The sequence below is a fragment of the Dermacentor andersoni genome, chromosome 3, assembly GCF_023375885.2.
Source record: "Dermacentor andersoni chromosome 3, qqDerAnde1_hic_scaffold, whole genome shotgun sequence".
NCBI lineage: Eukaryota > Metazoa > Arthropoda > Arachnida > Ixodida > Ixodidae > Dermacentor > Dermacentor andersoni.
Genome location: NC_092816.1, coordinates 73,253,419 through 73,275,304, shown reverse-complemented (window position 1 = coordinate 73,275,304; position 21,886 = coordinate 73,253,419). Strand labels below are relative to the sequence as shown.

Genomic DNA, 21,886 nt, shown 5'->3' with positions numbered 1-21,886 from the left:
ATTGCTCATTTGAGTTAAATAAATGAACAATATATATGTGCGATCTGAAAGCAACGGAAAAAGTTCGTCGACAATGCCCCAATGCGAAACTTGAGTGCAGCTCTATATGCGTTTCATTTCGCGATATATTGAGGCGCAGCACCAATTACCGCACCGAATGGCAGAGCCACGACGTGCGGCACTGTATATAGGCCGGCCACAGAGTTGCTGTTTTCTGGCAACTGCAGCTTGTTCAACTGTAATCTTTACTGGGAACCGCTGTGCCTGAAGGCGAGCTTTCTGGTTCTTCTTTGCCCTGGACAGCTGGTGCTGCGAATGCACGGACCTGAAGGTCATCTAGTGGTGCTTCAAGGTGGCTTTTTCTACTTTCCTCCTCGCACTCTATTTGCTATCTCAGTCTTCTGCTTTTCTCTTTACCCTTTTGCCGTACAGTCCTCCTTCGCTTTCAGCCACAGGCTATCACTGTAGCCTCCTCCTCCTTACTATTGCCTTCTTTCATTCCCCGCTGTGCTCCGCGTTCACTCGGTTACACCGACGAGGCCCGCCGACGCTCAACGCAAGACCGGCCACTTAAAAGCTGCGCTATAGAACCAGTTCATCTTTGCGTTACATACGACATTTGTGCATTCCTGCTTCTGCTGCGTTTGGCCTCCGAGATAAAGGAAATATTGTAGATACATTTGGGTGAGGCAAGCGGCACATTGATCTTTTGTGCCCTCTTGCTGTCTCCCCTGTGTGGCTTCCAGTGCACTGGTGGAAATGAAAGAAGACTTCCCATATTGGTCTTATAATTACATCTAACTTCAGTTGTACTTGAATGGGGAAAATGTTTGTGGCAGAAGAATTGTAGGCGAAGCAATTTAATAGTGATGTCATTCTGTGATTAGTTAAAAAATAGTTTCACGGCCCCTTTGAATGATAAATGACCAGGATAACAGATGTATGTGCCTTAGCCATGCACTTAAAAGAGACAAGTGCACCGTGTGTGCATGGATGTAATGCAAGGATGAATTTTGGTGACAAAAAATACAAAAATCGTACGATTTTAATGTGAACTTTCGATGCAAAATGCAATGATAGCCAAGAGCTGAACATACATTTACGCACAGCATAATGTGCGAGCCGCTGTAGATGTGTGCCTGTGCAGAACCATCTGCATGGGCACACAATATGGTAAGGAGTAGGCCTTTGCAGCACTTCGAACAGGCAACCCTTCAACAGGCAACCCTGTGGCCTAACATGCAGAGCATTCGGCTGCTGCACTGGAGATTGGTTCCACTTTGGGGGGCATGCAATTTTTTTTTTTTTTTATTGAGCAATAGCACGTATTAAAGCCCTCACTGAACCTATCTGCTGAGGAACCCAGCGAGCCAACCATACCAAACTCCAGTGAGGTTGGCAAAAAAAATGCTGTTCAAGTTGCTTCCACCAAGAGAAAAATTTTGTTTCAAAATGGAATATACAGAATAGGCGACCAGCATTTTATTGCATAAGAACAATGCACTGATAGTGGAATGTAGGGTAAATGAAAGGTTCTGCATGACATGCACCTCTGCTGTATTGAATGGAAAGTACATAAACATTGTATTTAAACAGTTTTTCATGCAGCAATGATATGCTCGTTGTATGTCCTGCAAGCAAAACATGTATGGGTGTGTGCATATAACCTACATATATAAAACCACATCACATCTTTCTTGCAGTAATTTCTGAAGAACAAGCTTCCTAAATATTAAACTTGAACAAATCACTGAAAACAGAAAGCTCACACCACAGTTCCAAATTCAAATGTGATGAACAGCTACACAGTGGACTGTACAGAGTACAGGTGTCATTCTTATAACACCGATTTATTGAGACTGCAAATTCTGCAGCACTGCAAACGGGGATACAAACAAAGCCTTTTTATGTGCATGCATAGATCGGACCAACTATGGTCATCTCTAAGCGTACAGAGCACAGATAAGACACTCCACCATCAGAAATAACAGAAAGAAGCATAGTCTATTACAGACACCACTTCTAATAATATCACTCAGATCGACAAATACCATCTGTGGCAGACTGCCTCGTGCTTGAAACACATGGAAACATTGAAGATGGGCTTTCCTGCTTACAGATTTAGTTTTGCTATGTAGTAGTTGCCAACAACTTACAAGCAACCTCTGTTCTTCGCTGGCCTCTGATTTGTCTCCTTTGCCCACCATCCTTATAAAACATTCAATAAGGTATTTACCACCCTGACTTAAACCATTTTTTTTTCTTCCTTCTACGCCATTGTACAGAAGACGCCATCAAAGACACTTGACGATCATGGCTCCAGAAACTTCCAAAGAAAGAAATGTTTAAGCCTGTGTACAAAGCGAAGTGCTTGATGTTCGTGTGAACTGCACTAATAAATTCCAGCTCAGCTGCCATTGCCAATGGCTCTCTGACTAGACAGTTGTGCTCTCTTTGTAAGAGCACAACCAAATATCACCACAACAACAAGATTTTATTAGTAATTTGTCTCAGCTGGTGCCACCAAGAGTACCAAGAAATCAAGGAGTGCTGCCACCTACAGTGCTAGTACACCAAGTAGCTTCCTATGCAGCAGAGACCCCATCCTAAAACAAAGTTTCCCAGTGCTCTTAGAACCAGTAATTGGTCTAGTTAAATAATGTCATCTAAGACAATTATGCTATCACATTCTCCAAATGCTAACAAGAGAATAACGCTAACCAAGAGTTACTTTAAAATAATTTCATGTTCAACAACAAAATGTTACACCTTTTTTAACACTGATTGTAGCATTTAGATGACATAAAATAATGCAAGTGCTAACACTTCTGCCTTGCACTGAGACATTCTCAAAATTTTGCATACTTCAGCCAATGCAGCCTTGACCACTTGGAGACAAACTTCTATTGCAATATTTACAGTGTTGCAGTAATGTTTGACTGTGAACTGTTTTAATTCAAGTCCCGTGTTTCGCACCAAAGTGGCGATTAAATACAAAATTCTGGAACAACTGAACATAGTTTCCTAGAGTATTCACTTCTAAGCTCCACAAACTCCATCGGTGTAACACAATCTTGTGACGTTTCTTCCACACTGTTCTTGTAAGCCTTTCACACCAGTGTGTCAACCTTGTCACGGACAGACTTGGCTACCGTTTGCTGTGGTGGTTCCGTTCACTTCTTGAGGATTCGCCTTATCTGACTGTTCTGGTGCACAACGGTTCCTTCGGCCAGATCCGTCTTCTCTGTCAGGTTATCAAGCAACTCGTTCTGGTCGTCAAGCTCCTTGCCAAGGCCTTGCGCCAGAAACTTCAGTCTTCCCAAACCGCTGCCCAGTTCCTCTGAAAACAAGGGCACACATTTTTAGCAGCTACTTTCATCGTCCTGAAGACATGACTGCTCTTTTTGCTAGCCTTCTTTAACCTTTCAGTGCATACGAGCAAAATGAGCATGATTTTCCGAGCAAGACACCAGAACTGGCATTTCTGTAAGGCTGCGATATAGTTCGATCTGCGTGTTCCCTTGCATACAATATCCATGCTCCATCGCCCTCGGAAATGTACGGGCAGAGGGTTTTCAATTTGCAACAAATGTCCCAGACAGGTGGGCATTGCTGGTGATCGCTTGAACTGGAGGGATTTTTGCAGTCATGTATCGTAAACTGTTAGTAATCTACTAGTGTTCACCGATATCGCAGCCTTCAGTAATAAGCCATATTATAAAATAACTAGTAAATCTCAAATGACATTATGATTTATGTTTTGGAGAATATGTTGTTAACTTCAGCAAATTACATTGGTCGTAAGGGCACCCTGGTGCAATACTGAGCTGAAATAGTCCAGTCCAGAGTGTACAGAACTTCATGGAGAACTCATCTGAAAAATGCAATTTCACCTGCAGATGAACACATTTAGCCACCTGCTCAGAGCTCGCTGTAGATATTTCACATGTGAAGAACAGCTAGAAACAGATGCCAGACTTAATGTGCATGCTGTTCTTGATGCAAAGTATGGAGCATGAAGCAAGGGAAAAGTAAAAAGAACAGAGAAACACCAACATGCCCAAGAAGAAGTTCTTTTGGAAGATGCTACACCTCCTTGATACTGGCACAGCGTGCGTCTTGAAAGGTGTGCTCATCTAAAATTACCATGTACTACGTAGGATAAGCAGCAGTTGAACAAGGAATGTCACTTCAAGCCAATGCTTCGACAAGGGGACTAATCTTCTTCAGGACAGAAGCTGCTTTCCTTAGCAGCGTACTTATAGTATACGCGTAAATCCTCCTGCCTCACCATCATAGAGGAAAAAGAATAATTCGGAGTGGTGTGGTGCAAGCAGCATCATAAAGAAAAGGGGGAGGGGGATAGAAACATATCTGAAATGGCAGGGGGAAGGACAAAAGGACATTTGAAGTTCTGAGAGAAACTTTCTATCATAACTCTAAACTTATTTTTGTCCCTCCCCTTGTCATTTCCGATCTGTCTTATTACTGCTTTTTTTTTTTTTATCTTCTTTCTTTCTTTTAAATGTTAGCTACAGCAACACCACGCTCCTTCCTATTCTCATCCTCCTCCCCTATGAGGGTGGGGGAGAGTGAGTTAAGCGTACATAAAAACGCTGCTAAGGAAAGCAGTTATTGCTCAGACGAAAGACAACAACCCTAATCAAACGCTGACTTCAAGCGACATTCCTTGTTTAACTACTACTGATGATTTCGTTTCAATCTTCCTTGTAATGTCTGCCTGGCTTGGATGTACTATACTAGGTAATTTGATTATGATAACAGATATACAGTCGACTCTCGTTACAATGGACCTTGATAATTCGACAAAAAACGTCCGTTTTATCTGAAGTCTGTAATATCCGAAAGGCCTCACTTGCGAAGCTTGAAACTTTCATCGCGATGTCTAACAACTTTATTACAATGAGTGAGCGACGAACGTCCAGAGTAAAAAAAAAAAAAAAAGTAGTTGCAGTTCAGCCCGAAAGGTGACACATCCAATGCGATAGCAAATTCACGCAAGATAAGTGCGACAGCAGCAGCGAGCGAATGGACCTTCGTGCTCTCCCTCGCTTCAACTAAACGGCAAAAGCACAGCACACACGAAGCTGCCGGCAATGGGCGCACTTTGTTCCCATCGCAGATCGCCTTCAAGATATGGCGCCCGCACGGGCATGCATCTTGTCCATATCGCAGAACGCTTTCAAAATACGGTGCCTGCACGATGGTGCCGTTAAAGCAGCCACTGGAGTAGAACCCCCCTTTCCCTCACCTACCCCTCATGCCTCGCGCGTGAAAGATGGCGCACTTCCGCCCAGCTTTCCTCCCTCCCTCGCTTGCAAGATATTGAGCCGCGATCGACGGCTGGCCCTCGCTAGTCAGTTGCCAGCCAGTGTCAACACGGCAAAAGTCAACTTTATTCGCCCGATTTTCAAAAAATGGCCACTAATTTTGTTCGCTGTAGCCGATAGTTCGTTGTGGAGCGGTCCATTAAAAGTGAACTTCGTTGCATTAATAAAATAGGTAGGACAAACTAAGGCTGAAATATGGTCCGTTATATCCGAAAGACTTGTATGCAGGTCCGTTGTAACGAGTGCAGACTGTATTAAGAAAGGGCATAGGGCTTGAGTGTTATAAGGATTTCCTTCAGCTTTCTTGGATTGTACCTTCAGCTCAGCAAACATTAGACTCGGGAGTCACCTTAACACTGGTTAAAGGGGCCACAAAACTGCATTTTCGAGCTTGAATTATGCCCGACAAAAAAAAATGTGCTGGCAAAGACAAAGATGAAGAAATCAAGGTATGTTTACACACGAGTGCCGACTCTTAATAGAAGTTTATTTGTGGAAATACAAGTATAGGAACACTGAACATCTTGACAGTGCGCGGAGCCCCGGACCAGGACGAATTTTTCTTCAACTGCGAGGCTTTCCTTTCGAGGAACCCGTATAAGTTTCCTTTGTAGCAACTGCTACAAATGGGTGGATGTCCGATTTTCCCTTTATTAAAATAAATATAATGTCAAGATGTCCAGTGTTTATGTTTTTTCAAGAATAATCTTCTAGTAGAGAGACAGCACTTGTGCGTGAACCTACTGTGATTACTTCATCCTCGTCTTTATTAGTGCTGTCCTTTATGACAAATATGAACATAAATCAACTTGCCAAATATCCCTGCTCTTAAATTATGCATTGCATGTGAAAGTGTGCACATCCCACAGCAAGTTTGCAAAATTTGAGTGCATTCGGCGAAGTAGAAAATTTTTTATACATAGTAGTTGAACCCTATAACAGACAGGCAACACTAAGAATGAAATCACACCTACAGCAACGGCTCCCTCAGACTAACGAAGGCCAATCTCAAAGACCACGCTTTTGTGTACTGCGAGTGCCAAAAGCGATATCACGAGCCAGAATTGCATCACAGTCGCCATGCGTCAGTGATGGTCAGCCTGAGATAGTAGCTTGAGCAGGCATTCTCTAGTTTGTGCTGCTTTCATTGAGCAAGTGAAAGAATTATAGGCACAAATCAACAGCAACTCCTTTGCTGCGATGGTGGGTGTCGAAGTGTATGGAGCAAGATGCCCAATGCAGCTTCGAACTGTTTCGGAGCAGATGACGCAGCGGTGGCCTCAAAGTTTGAGATATCACACAATGCATGCAAAAGTAGCAGTCACTGTTGGTGAGAGGGTCTAGGACGCAAGAATTTTCAAATTGAGATTGAGTTAATAGGTGTGCCAGGAGCCCAGTTCTTTCATGTGTAGAATCATATTGGCCCCTCTACTCTTGGTTACAATGATAAACTGAGAATAGTTGGAGGACCGTGTCATAACTCCTTTAATTAAAATAAGCTTAGTGCTTATTAACTAAAATTGATGAATTACCCTTTTATTACTGGTCTAAAGGCCCTTAATACCTTGGAGGGGGTCATCATAGGACATCTGTTATTGAGATACAGTCAAATCCACTTATAGCAATATTCAAATGCCACAATAATTCCATTGTTATAACCGATAATTGTTAAAACCGGGTTTCCTGAAAAAATCAAAATAGGGGGATGGTAGAGCTGATCTTAGCAAACTATAATGGCGGGGGGGGGGAGGGGGGGGGGAGGGGGGGGCAGTGCCCCTCCCCACCACCTTCCTCCATTCGGCTGCTGATTGTGCTCACTCGTTTAACTGCTTCCTGGGCGCTCTGATCACGTGTAACAAGCCACGGCTGTCGGCGTTAAATGGAACTGCTATAACTGGAAACAGGGGTCACGGTTAGCAAGCGATGTGCGAGCACTGCGGAGGCAGCGCTTTGCTGGGCCAAAAAGGGGCCCTTCAAAATATGTGAGGAGGTTGCCGCGGCAGCCTGTCAGCTTGAGAAATCCAAAAAGAACGCTGAGGCAAGATCGCCACAAGCGTCTCGCCGCGTACGTCGCACTGCATTGCACGAGCAAACCCTATGTCCGTCAGCCTTGCCGACATCCTTCTCCAAGGTACCCAGGTGCTCCCCGTGCACGTGCAAGGTATCCAGGTGCATCTCACTACCTTTTGGCTCGAAGACCGCGCAGCCAGACTTCATCGTTATAATGCGGCATCGGGGCATTGTAGTAAGCGGGTTATTTCACCAAAGTTGACTGTGCAGCGGCTTCTCATTGTTATAATAGATATATTGTTAAAACCGGTAACATTATAAGTGGGTTTGACTGTATATGTAGTCAATATTTCACTTCTCTCGGCTCCAATCCTGAACCAGGGCTGACAATTCATGCCATAAGTACTGCCCATGTGATGCATCACACCTCATTTGATTTTTTTTGTTCACTATTCACTACTGTGCATCACATCTTATCTCACCAAGTGCATCTCCTGGTATGGTGGCATCAGACTGACATTTTCGGAATGAATGTACAACAACGGATAGGACACCTAAGCGCTGCAGGCCATTGTAGTGAGTTACTGTGCATCATGACAGCATCTTTGGCTCTCATATCCCCTCCTCTCGACTACCTAATTTTACTACCACTGTTCTTGGGGTAAGAGAATAAACTAGCAATAGCTTGGTTTGCACACGTGCAACAACATAGAAAATTTTGCTTCATACCGAGGTTCGAGTCCAGCTTTTGCTCAACTTCAGCTGTACGACTCTTGTAAGGTGCCTGCTGGGGTCGCACAGCGAAGTCCCCCTTTTCATCCTCAAAGCCAGCCCCGAATCCAGAGGTGTCCAGGCCTCGAACCCGAAAAGCTGGATGCGTGGACGGCCTCGACGTGCTGCTGTCCTGTTTCACCTTGTTCAATGTCTTCTCGAGCTCGGTTGCAGGGCGCTCTTCTTCTTCTTCATCGATTCCAAATCCAGCAGTTGCGCCCACATTTCTGGAGGCATCAGCGCTGCTGCCGCCGCGAAAGTAGCTCTTGATGCTTCCAAAAATGCTCTGCACGTGACATGAAGATAAAAGGGCGAGAATAATGTCACCCTAGTATCCTGGAGAAAAATACTTATACTGACTGACACACAAGCTTTTGTGGCATGCCGATTATTACACCGAGCTTTATGCTCGGACGTCATCGTTACAATGTTACTGACACAGTGAGACATATTGTGTAGACTTGTGTAATGGCTGCACTTTTTTCTTTTGAAATTGTCACAAGTCCAGGTGTGGCTTGTGACAGAAATAGAAATAAAAATGAAAAATTTTTTGGTGGTTGGTTCCTTTACGAAAGTGATGTTTGTCTTCACAGACCTAAATCCACTGTATAGGCTGAGGTGGAATGCACCAGCAAGTGCATGGATGTACAGTTATGGCTGCAGCATGAAATGGCGCAGACGAATCTGTTGTTACATTTGACCTCCTATGTTAAGAGAGCAGGTTATTCATGGTGAATATATCAAAAAACAAAAAAGAATTCTTGCACACTCTCTTGGTCAAAGTTTGGAGTGTAGCTACGACATCAACAGAGCTATTATGCTCATCTACATAATATGAATTTACACGGTAAGCGGAAATCCCACCTCCGGTAACTACATATCACGAGCCTGTGGACTGCACCAAAATCATTGCTGCATTACACAACCCTTCATGGTAATATATAAGCAAAAGCAGTAGCACTATGTTCCTGCTTAAAATGTTCACCATTAGTGGTCATGTTTAGGGCCCCACCCGACATGTGAATATACTGCTTCCAATCAGATGTCAGGCAGCGTCCGACGTGCATGTGCACTGGTTTTTCTTTACGTTTGTAGTGGCACCTACCTGAAACATTTCAAACTTTTGATAATTGCACACTGGTGTGTCTGCACACGAGGGCAGCACTTTATTACAGCACAGTTAAAGGAATTTGGTTATGCTTTTTATGGTGCAAATCCTCAAGAAGATCGTAGCCTTTTTTTTTCCATGTGCATTTCGTGGAAAGAACTTGTCTTAGTATGGTGAATCTAAAGATGATTTCAGTGCTCGGGAGGAATACGTTCCACCTTTAGATGACCAGCAAACTTCCTTGGGACTCTGGAGAAAATGGTTTCTGTGGTGATCACCACAGATGCTAGTTAGAGAATACACTGTGCAAGGGCCATTAAAGTGAAAATTTTCCGCTGTATAACTTACAATTAGGGATGGGCAAATATTCAAAGTTTAAAATACAAATCAAATATTATGCACTAAATATTCATATACGAAAAGGAACTATTTGGTATTTTTGAATATTTGAAACTAACCAAATATTTCTCAATTACAGACTGTTAAAGACTTGTTACTGTTTTCTTTCAGCTAAATAAAGTACCACAAATTATCAGAAGTGAAACAACAAAAGAAGTTTACGAAAGAATGCACAATCAAAATTAATGATTCAAGTTCTGTTTATAGTAAACCTACGTGAAAACCTGTGAGGTTCGACTGTAGTCTCATTTAATGTTTCTGGCAGTCTAGTTATGTAGCATATTTATTAAGTGTAGAGGCTTGGTAATGTTGGTAATTCATTGTAACACAAGCACAGTGCAAAAGATGGGGACAAGATAGAAAGACACAATGGCACTGTGCTTGTGTTCTTATCTCTGTTTGGCAACCACTTATATAGCATTCTTGTAAAGCTCCATTCATACAGCAGCCATTAATTCTTAGAAAGCTTGTTTGCAACCCGGCTCTGTTACGATTGACATTTAGCATTGTTTACCCAGCATTCCTTCTCGATGATTAATGCTTCACCAGTAAGCGTGCAGCTATGAAAGGTCCTTCACACTGTATCGTCATTTTCTCATAACCAGGGAGCTGGCTACTAAATCAGCATAACTAAAGCCGACGGGTGAGACGAGCGCCTGCCTATACGAGACTGGACCTGACATAGACGGTGACATGCAAACAAAGGCGCTCACGTTGAGGTCACCACAGCTGCCGTCCTTCTTGGAAGTAATGACCACCTGGAATAGCCCTTCTACCGGATCCTTGCCCCCAAAAATGGACTGTTAGGAATGGTCCACTAATTGATCAAAGGGCCCAACATTGAGGCTTCCATGGGAACAACTTCGACATCAAGCTCCCAGCTTGCCACGTCATTGCTTCGCATGCGGGGGTGAACATGTGGAAGTAGGGCCCGGCGGGATGATGCGACATTATGGGCGGGATTTTGCAAACGGTTCAACGATTGTGGTTGGTTGAGAACAGTGAATTTCCACGATGAGAGAAAGGGGAAAAAGAAGTGCATAAAAAGTGGACTTGGAGTGTCGTGGGAGTGTGCTCCGCCTTGTACTAGTGCTCCTGAAGGTACGGGTGCTTTGACTCGCACGTGCGCTCCTACTCATGCTCGTACTAGTAGTGCTCAAACTCGCGCTAGTACACGTAAACTGTCATCTTGTAAATTTGTAAATAAACCCTTTTTCTCATCTTTTGGACGTCGTGCTGGACCTCTCTTGATCACCTGGCACATCACCAGCCACGAAACTGTAATGGCTGCTCAGACACAGAGTCGCAGCAACTGCGTGGCAGCGATGGGATACGCTACCCTGAGTCCGAACAACTGGTTGACAGCATTGGGAAATGTAACCCTGGTTCCCAACAGCTCTAAAGATGTTGAGAAGCTACTCGTGCAGTCTTTTAGATGACAATTAGTGATCTTATGTTTCAAACTGATTTTGTGTCCTTGATAGCTGCCTTTCTTGGACTAGTGAGTATAGGAGTGGTAACTAAATATACACACATAAATATTTCTGCTGCAAATACCTACATGTGTCTGCATTTGACTATTCAATACTTAGTATTCATATTCGATTCCTATTTTAAAACATCTGGTATTCGCCCATCTCTACATACTATGTTTATGTTCACACAAGTGCTCTTCCTGCGCCATGTCAAAAATGTGTGAAATGGTTTTCGACCTGAACGACCGAAATCGGGTAAATGCTCATGACTGCAAAGGGTCAGAGGAGTACTGACACAATGTATTCTTTCTTTCTTTCTTTTTTTTTATAAGTGGCTGCTGAGCCTGCCACCACGATAGGAAGCCTAATGTTCTCTAATGCAAAACAAATTACCCTTTGATGCGACAAGATCAAAATGTGCAACAGGTGCAAAACTGTCTCTCTTCTGCATGAGACACCACTGCCGATTGCAGGTGTACTCTCTGTCCAACCAACTCTGCGTGATGCAGAGAAAGCTATGGGTCACGTCAGCCAACCAGAAATGAGAATCATAAGAAAGGTTCCTCTAATGTCTACCTCTGATTACTATCCACATGATTTCAACCATTCAACATGCTGGTTGAATGGAAGTTTCACGTGAGGCTTAATGGTACACCACAAAGGACGAGCACCGCTCCTTTCTTAGAGCATGTAGCCTGCTCTCATAAACTATGGAAATGTGCACGAGTCGGCCCATGAGATGCAGTGCTTTGAGGTCACAGACCAGGACCTTTTTTTCAATGCAGTGGAACACTTAACTGAAAGAAAGAGAAAAAAAGAAAAAAAGCAGAGCACAAACATGTTGAGCCGCCAATACTCTTGAATGCCACCTGGTGATAGCAGGATAGAACAGCAAACTATAATAAGAGTTTTGCATGCTGTGGTTGATGATAAAATCACTAGGTTTCAATATAAGACAGCAAGTTGGGCCAGTTGGTTAGGATTCATTGTAAGGTTCGTAACAGCGCAACACAAGACACGGACAAAAGGAAGGTAAAAACGACGACACAGCACTGTGTCGTAGCATGGTATTGCAGCACCGTGTCGAGGTTACAATATAAGTACTGAGGCCACTAACACACCTTGGTATGACAGTTACCGTGGTCATAATGCGCTCACCATACCAAAGGCCTCCGTTAAACCTGCTATACTGACACAGAAGGATTTTCTTTTCAGCACTATAACAGAAGAAAAACTTTCTTATCAGTCAGCGCACAGTTGCATGCAGAGCCTGCTACTACGCATAAAATTGCTGCTGCAAAAAAAAAAAAAAAAAATTTTTTTGTCATTTTGCAGCTTAAACATGCAGTTTGATATGACGTGGTACAACACACGTGTGTATGTACAAACAATGTAGTAAACGTCCCGATTGCGTGATGCACGGCCGTGCAAGAAAACTTTTTTTCGCTGATACCGCCTTCAAACATCACATGCGCATTATCAACCTCGTGTATTCCCACAATGTTTTCGTGGGATAAAACCACAGAAACAGCACATATTTGTCTTAACAAGGCTTACTTCACGGGGCCATTGAATACGCGATAATAGGTAACGAGTGACAAGTTCTGCTTACCTTCATGGAATTCAGGTGCTTCTGGCTGACTTTGAGGTTCGTGTTGATGGTGTCCAGTTTACGGTCGACATTTCTAAGCTGTTCACCTTGGTGCGCCAATTCCTGTCAAAGGGTGAATAAGACAGAAATGGAAAAGCGACAAAGCCGTTAGAGGAGACACATCGCACCCGTGTGCGCGACAGGGCGTTGCGACACAAGCCGTGTTACATGACACCAGTATTGAAGGGCGTTCGTATCCCGCTGTGCGCTAAGAGGCGTAGTTTGGGTAACTGGCTTTCTTATAAGAGGAATTATAAGTGAAGCTCAGACGTTTCACTGAAAGACTAAGCGAATGCGCCAACATGAGTTTGATTTGGGATTTAGTGAATGACAGCGCGGCCGTTCCCGTTGGAAGAAATGATGGTGTCACAGCACTTCTGGCAAGCTTTCGAGGATTTGAACAACAGATATTCTCTTCTTCTGTGTATTTCTGGGAGCCAATTTGCACTGCAGACCATCGAAAGATTTAAAAACGTGAATACTTATCAAACGCTCGCGCGTGATGTTCGCATCACGCACAGGCGTATCTGCGTTTGGGAAGTATGAAAACTGCAGTGCACGGAGATCAGAAAGCATGAAACGTCTGTAAATTAGCTATTTTGTTTGTGCGCATTTATAACGTGGTGTACGTCGCATCGGACAAATAAACTGGCAGCAAGTGTGGATGAAGAAGCAATGTTTACACATGCAGGAACGAAACAGCTGACTACTCATGCAACAAAATGCAACGGCACATGCAGCAACCGTTTTACGGGCATACAGAACGGGTGGTAAGGGAGACAGGACGCTCACCTCGGCAGTGGCTATGCCAACTTGTTCCGTGTCGTACAGCACGCGCACGGCCGAATTAGAACTTTGCAGGATGCTGTCTTCCAGCTGCTGACGTTCGAGCAGTAGCTGTTCGCGCTGCTGCTCCCATTGCTGATTGCGGAGATTTTGCTCATTGCCAAGTGAGTACGGCGAACTGCTCTTGCGGGCGCTGTTGAGGAAAGTGAAGTCGTCCACATCTTCAATTTCGTCATCTAAAAACGGATTCGCAGCTGTCTTTCCTCGTCCAGCGCTCGCCATCTTTTAATTTTGACTAGCACGTGACCTTTGCCCAGTGTGGCCAGTGCACATTGAGCCCCATCGATGTTTCTGACCCGCTCGCTTGCAAAGCCCTTCATACCATAGAGTTTTCTACAAAATTTTTTGTAGGAAACTCTATGCTTTAGACCATAGCGCAGTAGCAGCGCAGTAGCAGCTATGGCATTAGGTTGGTTTGCGAAATCGGTGTAAACTATTGACGGACCCTGGTAATGTTCATCACAGCTGAACTTTGCAGCACAATATCGTAGACTGCGCACGATAGTGGCTTGTCTTTTTTTTTCAACATTCGATAGAGACTCAAGCCTTTTAACCAGACCGCTTCCCCTTATAAAAATAATAATATGAACGTCAAGGCTCCCTTAACAATTTACACGAGTTAATTTCTACGAATCAGTTTCGGTTTCGCTACCCAGGAAATTGAAGTGTCATAGCTCGTTACATGGAGGGCTCCTTATATTCATTCTGGCGATCGCTGCAGTTTACACAACGGCCCACTGAACTCCAGAATTGAATTAAAGGGAAGGAAAACTGCAATAAAAATTTATTTTAACACCCCGATGTTTCGGAGCCCGACGGTGAGATAGCATGCGTAGCTATTATATGCGTTTTTTGGCGCTTGGACAGGCGCTTTGACAGGAGCACAGACACTTTTCGTGAACTTTGAGCTTAAACGGCGGGAAATGTTCCTGACGAACGATTGATGTTTCCCGGCGTCTTCTGTATGTGCCAGGATTCCAAAAGGAGCCGCCGCCGGTGGTTGTTTTCTCTTTCCAAGATGACAGTGCCATCGGGGCTAATCCGGTGATCAAAAAGAAGCTCGCAGTGTTATGCCACAGCACTGCGTTTTCTGTTTAGGTGAGGGTTTTACAAGGATCGTCGAAGTAATAGCTGTGTTCAAATGCCACCTGGAGTTCAACTGAACGTGCGAGGAGAACGGTGTTATCCCCAACAGCCTTAGTCTGAAACGTCCGGTTTTATCATCGGAAGGCATCCAGATCATCTCCAAAACTGAGCAACGTTTGCTTAACGCACACATACATGAGTGCAATCCGACGATCAAGAATAAAGAACTGGACCTTTTCTTCACCCGGCGCCAGCTAGCTGGAACATCGTAATCCCGGAATTATATGTCATCCTGCTTACTTGCTTCTATAGAGGCGGCGGCTTTCAATTTGCAAAGTCCTCCAATTGGAGGACTTTGCAAAGAAAGCCAGCTCTACAGAAGCAAGCAAGCACAAGGCATGGCAAGAAAAGAAACTCAGCAGCCTGGTTCGCAGTGCATCAAAAGTCACCGGTAAATTCTCCAAGCCACTTTCGTGCTTACCATCCCAGCGTCTTTCAACGCCAGAAGTGTCCGTACTGGCCAAGGGACATGGATTCGACGTTCCAATCACTCCGCCTCTTCCAAGATTATCGCAGCAATCAATGACGGTATAAACATCTGGAAATTGGCATCCGTCAAGAGACAAGACTAAACGAAATAGGAATTATGTGCAAGATACCAACCGGCCAAAACAAAAGCCTGCCAGACGACCAGGTGAAGGCTCTAAAAAACTTGAACAAAGACAAAAACATTGTTGTACTCCCAGCGGAGAAAGGCAGCAACACTGCCGTCTTGGATCGAGCTGACTACGCGAAGAAAGCAGAGGGTCTTAACGGATAAGGATAAACCTAGATCAAGAAAGATCCAACGTCGCAAACCCAAACCCACATGAACAAAATTCTCTCTGAAATTTTCAAACAGCATACAGAATCCAAAACTCTTTACTTGAACTTGATATGCAGAAACGGCTCCGCCGAGTTCTATCCGATTAATAAAGTGGTTACTCACTCACCCCGCCCAAAGCTACGGCTTCCCAAAGATTCATAAAACAGGAATTTCTCTATGGCCCATAGTAGAGTGTACGTGTTCCCCCCCTACGAGTCCTGACAACCTATTTTCAAAAGGTACTCTCTCCTCTCACCGAAAAAACGGAAACCTACAATCGCAACTCGAGGTACTTCGTAGAAATGGCGTCCAATGGGAGTTCTGATGAAAACGACTGCACGGTGTCCTTTTATGTGGTTTCGCTGTTCTCTATGTATTGTGTGCCAGTGCACCTCACGCTTTCTGTGACACGTCGTGTGCTCAAACGTGACCACCCGCCGTGGTTGCTCAGTGGCTATGGTGTTGGGCTGCTGAGCACGAGGTCGCGGGATCGAATCCCGGCCACGGCGGCCGCATTTCGATGGGGGCGAAATGCGAAAACACCCGTGTACTTAGATTTAGGTGCACGTTAACGACCACCCGAAGTGGTCGAAATTACCGGAGTCCTCCACTACGGCGTCCCTCATAATCAAAAAGTGGTTTTGGCACGTTAAACACCATAATTTAATTTTTTTTCAAACGTGACCCCACATGGAAATACCGCACTCCCCTTTCTATTAATCACATCTGTCGGCTATTGGAATTCTGCCTTTCAAGCACTTACTTTCAGCAACCAGTTCTACAAAAGGACAGGTGAAACTGCTTTGGGTGCCGCAATCTCAGCCACAATCGCCGCACTCGCCATGGAGGACATCGAAAAGCAGGCACTGTGCACTTCCACCCCCAAGCCAAAAATGCGCTACGTGGACGATTGTTTTTGCGTGGCGAAGTCATCCGAGGTGGACAATTTGCTCGCTCACTTCAACTCCATACAGCCGACTATACAATTTAGAGTGGAACGCGAAAATTCTGGTTCACTCCCTTTTTTAGATGTCCTCGTGAAGAGAAAGCCATCGAGCCTTTCCTTTTCCGCATTCAGAAACAGACACATACAAAACATCTTTATTCCGCCGCCGGGAAATCAATGAAATTAAAATCATAACTTTCAAAAGGTGAACCGCCAGCAATGGCAGCACACTAAGAAGGAACAAAGACAGGACAATGCGCTACTTGCAACTGTTCATTGAAGTCGCAAGTAGAAGTCGCAGTTGCAAGTAACGCCTTGTCCTGTCTTTTTTCCTTGTTACATGTGCTGTCTCTGTTGGCGCTTTCATCTTTTGAAAGCTATGCGCCAACTAGCCCCCCAACGTGTTTTACTGCAAGAGCATAACGCATGCTTTGGCAAGAAATTAAACCACTGTGTTAGGGAGTCACATTGCCTGGTGCTAATAATTGTAGTCATCCCAGTAAAAAAAGATTGCTCAAACCAGTTGGAAATTTCCAATTGGAACCAATTGTATATTTCCAGTTGTGCTTTGGGACACCCATTGGAAGAATCCAACAGGTCCAATTGGTTTTTTGAACACAATGGGTCTCTGAATTAGACTTGGGACCAACATGAAAACCAAAGGAAAAAAAGAAAGCCAAAATGGACGTAAGCTTGATGTCACACAGATATACTTGAAACTGCTTGCGTGAAGCATGCTCACAATGAAAACACTACGGCAATTCTCTTCATTGACATATTACCCAACACTCACCACTTCTATATATGAGAGATGCATGTCAGGTGCTATATATGTGAACAAATTTGGTTGACCAAGTGGTGCCAGTGGTTCGTGAGAAATTGGTAAAATTTCAAGACAAATATTTAACTTGACAGAAATCTAAATACCTCTTACCATTGATCAAAGCAAAATACTAAGATCTTTTACTTTAAAATTAATATTATAATTGTTCTATTGTTGTTATCAACTATTCTGATGTTTCGGGAGATTACTCATCGACTTCCTATTGGGTCCGTTTGTGACCAATTGGCGTACCAAGCTCCAGTGATATCCAACTGGAACCAACTGGACTTCTCGTGATGCCCATTGGAACTTGGGCCTCCGATGGTGTCCAATTGGAACCAGTTGGGTCCAATTAAAAAATCCAACTGAACTCAATGGTTTTTCTTGACTAGGGATAGGTTGTGTGCAGAAATTGTCTGTGTGACTACAGCGAAGCTGTTAGCCTTAGTTGGTCGGGATTCTCGTGTCCGCCAGGAAAAAAAACAGATAAAAGCTCATATCTTTTTATCCGTCAGCAGAAAAAAAGAAAAAAAAGAAAGTGTAAATTTCCTTTGGAATCAGGCACAAAAAACGCAGCTCAGTATTAATTTCAACAAAGAAAAGCCCAAAACAAGCGTCAAAACCGTATGACCGAAAAGAAAGGGGGTTAACCGAGGGGCCCGATTTTTATTAATCATATCATGAGAAGTCTTTGTTTGTTGACTTCTCATGATATGAGTAATAAAAACAGCATGACGGATGATAAGGAGCGCGTGAATAATGCGAGGCACGTTCCTACTCCCTGCGTGCGTTTCCCGGTAAAGATTACGGTTGCATAAGCTGCTCCGGTGGGAAATGGGCAACAGCAGCATACGAATGAGTGAGTGACACCACCAAACGTCTTATATAAAAGGGAGACCTGCCTAGCAACTCATTCAGTTCATTTCAAGAGCTATGGGTAGACCACGCAAAGTTAAAGGGACACTAAAGGCAAATATTAAGTCAAGCTAAGTTAATAGATTAGTGCTCCAGAATCGCTAAGGCATCAATAGTACCGCGAACAGAGCCTTAAAGATCGATAAATTGAGGTAAATGCAGGACATGATAAGTGACTCCCGCGGGACATTCAAGTAGTTGTCCGATGACGAAAGCACTCCTCAGCTAAATTTTGTCACTAGTACTCAAGCAGTTGTTGCAAAAGACACGCTTGTATTGTAATATAAGACGGAACAAAACGCTACTTGTCCAGTTCTATTTCATTTTTAGAAAAAAAGAACTCATTGACATTACCCTTGACAACGACGCGGACGGTCTAAGGTTTCGTTTTCGCTCGACTCTGCGCCGCCCACGCTTTCGCGTTCCAGTAGTTTCGTTATCGCGTAGTGCCGCACTGCAACAGAGAATTCAACTTCCATGTGATGTCGCGGGATGCGCGAACGGTCTACGGCACTTGACCAAAAAGCAGCTGCAGCGGCAAATCCACTGATCTGTCTGGGCTCGATACGGCCGTCTGTCGGGCGCCGTTTTAATCACCGACAGTAGCAAAGGGCGGTGATGCCGTATGCAACGTCACCACTCCCCCCTCCACCCCCGGAAGGGTGGCGGGAGATTTGAATTACGAAAAAGGTATTCCGACCCTTCAGACGCAATTTTCTCGTAAACTAAGTCTTTTCTTGGCAAGAAGCAAGCGTTGCAAAGTTTAGTATTTGCCTTTAGTGTCCCTTTAAGACTCCCGAAGGGCAGCGTGAGTACGATGAGCGTCGAATAGTGCAAAATCGTAATGTTCAACAGCAGTGTCGTGCTGAGACTAAGAAGAACAATAAAACATTTGATATCCCCATCGACGGCATTTGAGACGTTTTCTAACAGCTTCACTGGCGATCCACTTTCGCGGGGTCGGGATGGCGAGCCAATTTTTATACGGGGTGTTTCAGCTAACTTTAGCCAGAGTTTAAAAATATGCCGATGCATTCTAAGACGACGCGACCAAATGCGTGTTGTTCATTTATGTATGTAGTGTCCCACGCTATCCTTTGTATTTTGCTTAATTAGATAATTAGCGAATATTAATTAACCAACGTCTGAAGCAATGAAGCTAGGAAAAAAATTCAATTAGAAAGTTGCAGAGCGGTTTGCAAAACGTCCGAATAGACATTTTCTGTCCTTCTATGTATTGGTGTTTTTCAGCTTACTGCGGATGCCCGCGAAATACAAAAAAAAAAGAGAGGAACACCAGGTCACATGCCCGCTTGGCGTCGTGATTGCACCGCTCCCACGCGTTCCGCACATGCAAACGAACATAGCATCGTGCTGCCGCTGCGTCTGCTTATCGCTATCATGAATCGCCTCGAGCGAAGCACATCGCTGGCGTAAATCGCACAGCCAACGCCTTCGTCACTGCCCTGTCGCCTTTTAAGCGGCAGCGCACCCTGGTAGATGCTATGTTCGTTTGTACGCGGACAGTTTGGGAGCGCTGCAATCAAGGCGCGCAAGCGAGTATGTCACGTGGTATGCTATTGTGTTTCTCGGGCAACCAATGTAAGCTGAGAAACGCTAGTACTTGATAGATAAAAGGTTAGAAACTCTCTACTCAGACGTTTTACAAAGCGCTGTACGACTTTCTAATTGGAATTTTTTGCCTAACTTCGTTGCTTCAGAAGCTGGTCCATTAAACTTGACTAATTATCGAATTAAGTAGAATACAAAAATAGCGCGACACGCTACATACAAAATTGAGCAACATGCATTTGGTCGCGTCGTCTTGGAGTACATCGACATATTTTTTAAACTCTGGCTGAGGTTAGCCGAAACACCCTGTGTATGTTATGTCTCATATCTTCTCAACTGAGCTTTCGTCAGGAAAATATTTCTTGAATATATCCTCCCGTATTAAAACTTTCACAATTAGTTACATGACTTTTCTTATTGATGAGCATTTGTGCGACTTAATACGCACAAAACACATATGCCTCTCTAATGTGTTAACTGAATCCACTTGTCACATGACTCTTCCGAGAGACGCCACTCTCTTGGTGGTGCGAGGGGACTCAGTCTGTGAAATGGAACTGTCTCCTACTATGAGGTCTTGTAAATAACGTGACGACATCGACGACGACGGCGACATGAGAATAGGATGACGATGCTAAAATTATTACAGTGGTATCGAATACGAATTTTGCGCCTATTCGTAAGCCTCCAGGTTTCTGTCCTGTAGGTGACTACTGGTAACAGCTGTGTCTTACCAGTAGTCACCTACGGGACAAAAACCTGGAAGCTTACGAAAAGGGTTCTACTTAAACTGAAGACGACGCAACGAGCTATGGAAAGAAGAATGATGGGTGTAACGTTAAGGGATAAGAAAAGGACAGATTGGGTGAGGGAACAAACGCGAGTTAACGACATCTTAGTTGAAATCAAGAAAAAGAAATGGGCATGGGCAGGACATGTAATGAGCAGGGAAGATAACCGGTGGTCATTAAGGGTTACGGACTGGATTCCAACAGAAGGGAAGCGTAGCAGGGGGCGGCAGTAAGTTAGGTGGACGGATGAGATTAAGAAGTTTGCAGGAACAACATGGCCACAATTAGCACATGACCGGGGTAGTTGGAGAAGTATGGGAGATGCCTTTGCCCTGCAGTGGGCGTAGCCAGACTGATGATGATGATGATGATGATGATGATGATGATACAAAGGCATGACGTCAAAGGTATGACGATGCTGGAATGACAGCTCTATGACGACGACTACGTGTCGACTACAGCATCATGACAATGGGATGACGAAGGTGGAATGGCGACGATGGCGCGACAACAAAGGCATGACGACAATGTGGTGACGACAGTGGCAATCACTCTGACAAAATGACGACGAAGCAACGACCACGACGCATGACGACGGACTGATGACGATGGAGTGACGGCGATATAATGGCGGTGACGGCATGACAACGACGGCGTGTTAGTGTTGGAGCTCACATCCGCGCTTACGCGCATCAACTGCCGCCACGAGTCGACTCGATTGGAAGTTGGAGCCATATATCAGGTGATTCTCTCCACTTGCCCGTTACCAGCCCATTGTCCAAGAGCGCAGCCAGGAGCCTTCAGGGATGACGATGCTACCACTGCGACGGCGTGATGACGACATCACTTTCGGAATGACCCAAGTATTCGGCAAAAGCCGCCTTGAATCACATTATAAATCCGGTGTTCGCACTACGCCCGATACCGGCCAATCCTTTCGTATACTGCCGCCAGGAACCAGCAAAGATGACAACGGTACGTCGACGATGGCAACATTACTTTCATTATGGCACACGCATTCGGTAAAAACTTTGGGCAAGACAGCAGCCAGCAGCAGGAAATTCGAAGGAAGAGGAAAATGAATTTATTAAACGGAACTCACCATGCAGGGATTCGATCACTCACAAAATTTATCTTTTTTTTTTTAGTGCTCATTTATGACTCAGATTCAAGAAATTTCTACTCAACTGGACTCACTCGAACTCAGACTCAGTAAAATTTTGCTCATCTAGGCTCACACTGGCCTCACGCATCGGTATGGGTTTGAGTGAGTGTAC

The 21,886-nt window shown here is 44.4% G+C and overlaps 1 protein-coding gene across 1 annotated transcript; it reads right to left on the bottom strand.

Annotated features, from left to right (window-relative positions):
• Positions 1-1,460: 1,460 nt before the first annotated feature.
• On the bottom strand, positions 1,461-13,857 carry Snap29 (Synaptosomal-associated protein 29kDa). Its single transcript, XM_050193023.3, has 4 exons — positions 13,558-13,857; positions 12,727-12,828; positions 8,091-8,418; positions 1,461-3,340 (listed from the first exon to the last, which is right to left on the bottom strand). Exons 1-4 carry the CDS (start codon positions 13,831-13,833, stop codon positions 3,174-3,176), a joined length of 873 nt encoding a protein of 290 aa, XP_050048980.1. The 5' UTR covers positions 13,834-13,857; the 3' UTR covers positions 1,461-3,173.
• Between the last annotated feature and the right edge of the window lie 8,029 nt (positions 13,858-21,886).

Bases quoted from the DNA above. Each gene is read 5' to 3' on its own strand.
- Snap29 (XM_050193023.3), bottom strand. From the start codon at position 13,833: ATGGCGAGCGCTGGACGAGGAAAGACAGCTGCGAATCCGTTTTTAGAT. The intron at 8,419-12,726 runs GTAAGCAGAACT...TGTCACGTGCAG, and splicing joins AGCACCTGAATTCCATGAAG to AGCATTTTTGGAAGCATCAA. The intron at 3,341-8,090 runs GTATGAAGCAAA...CCTTGTTTTCAG, and splicing joins AAAGCTGGACTCGAACCTCG to AGGAACTGGGCAGCGGTTTG.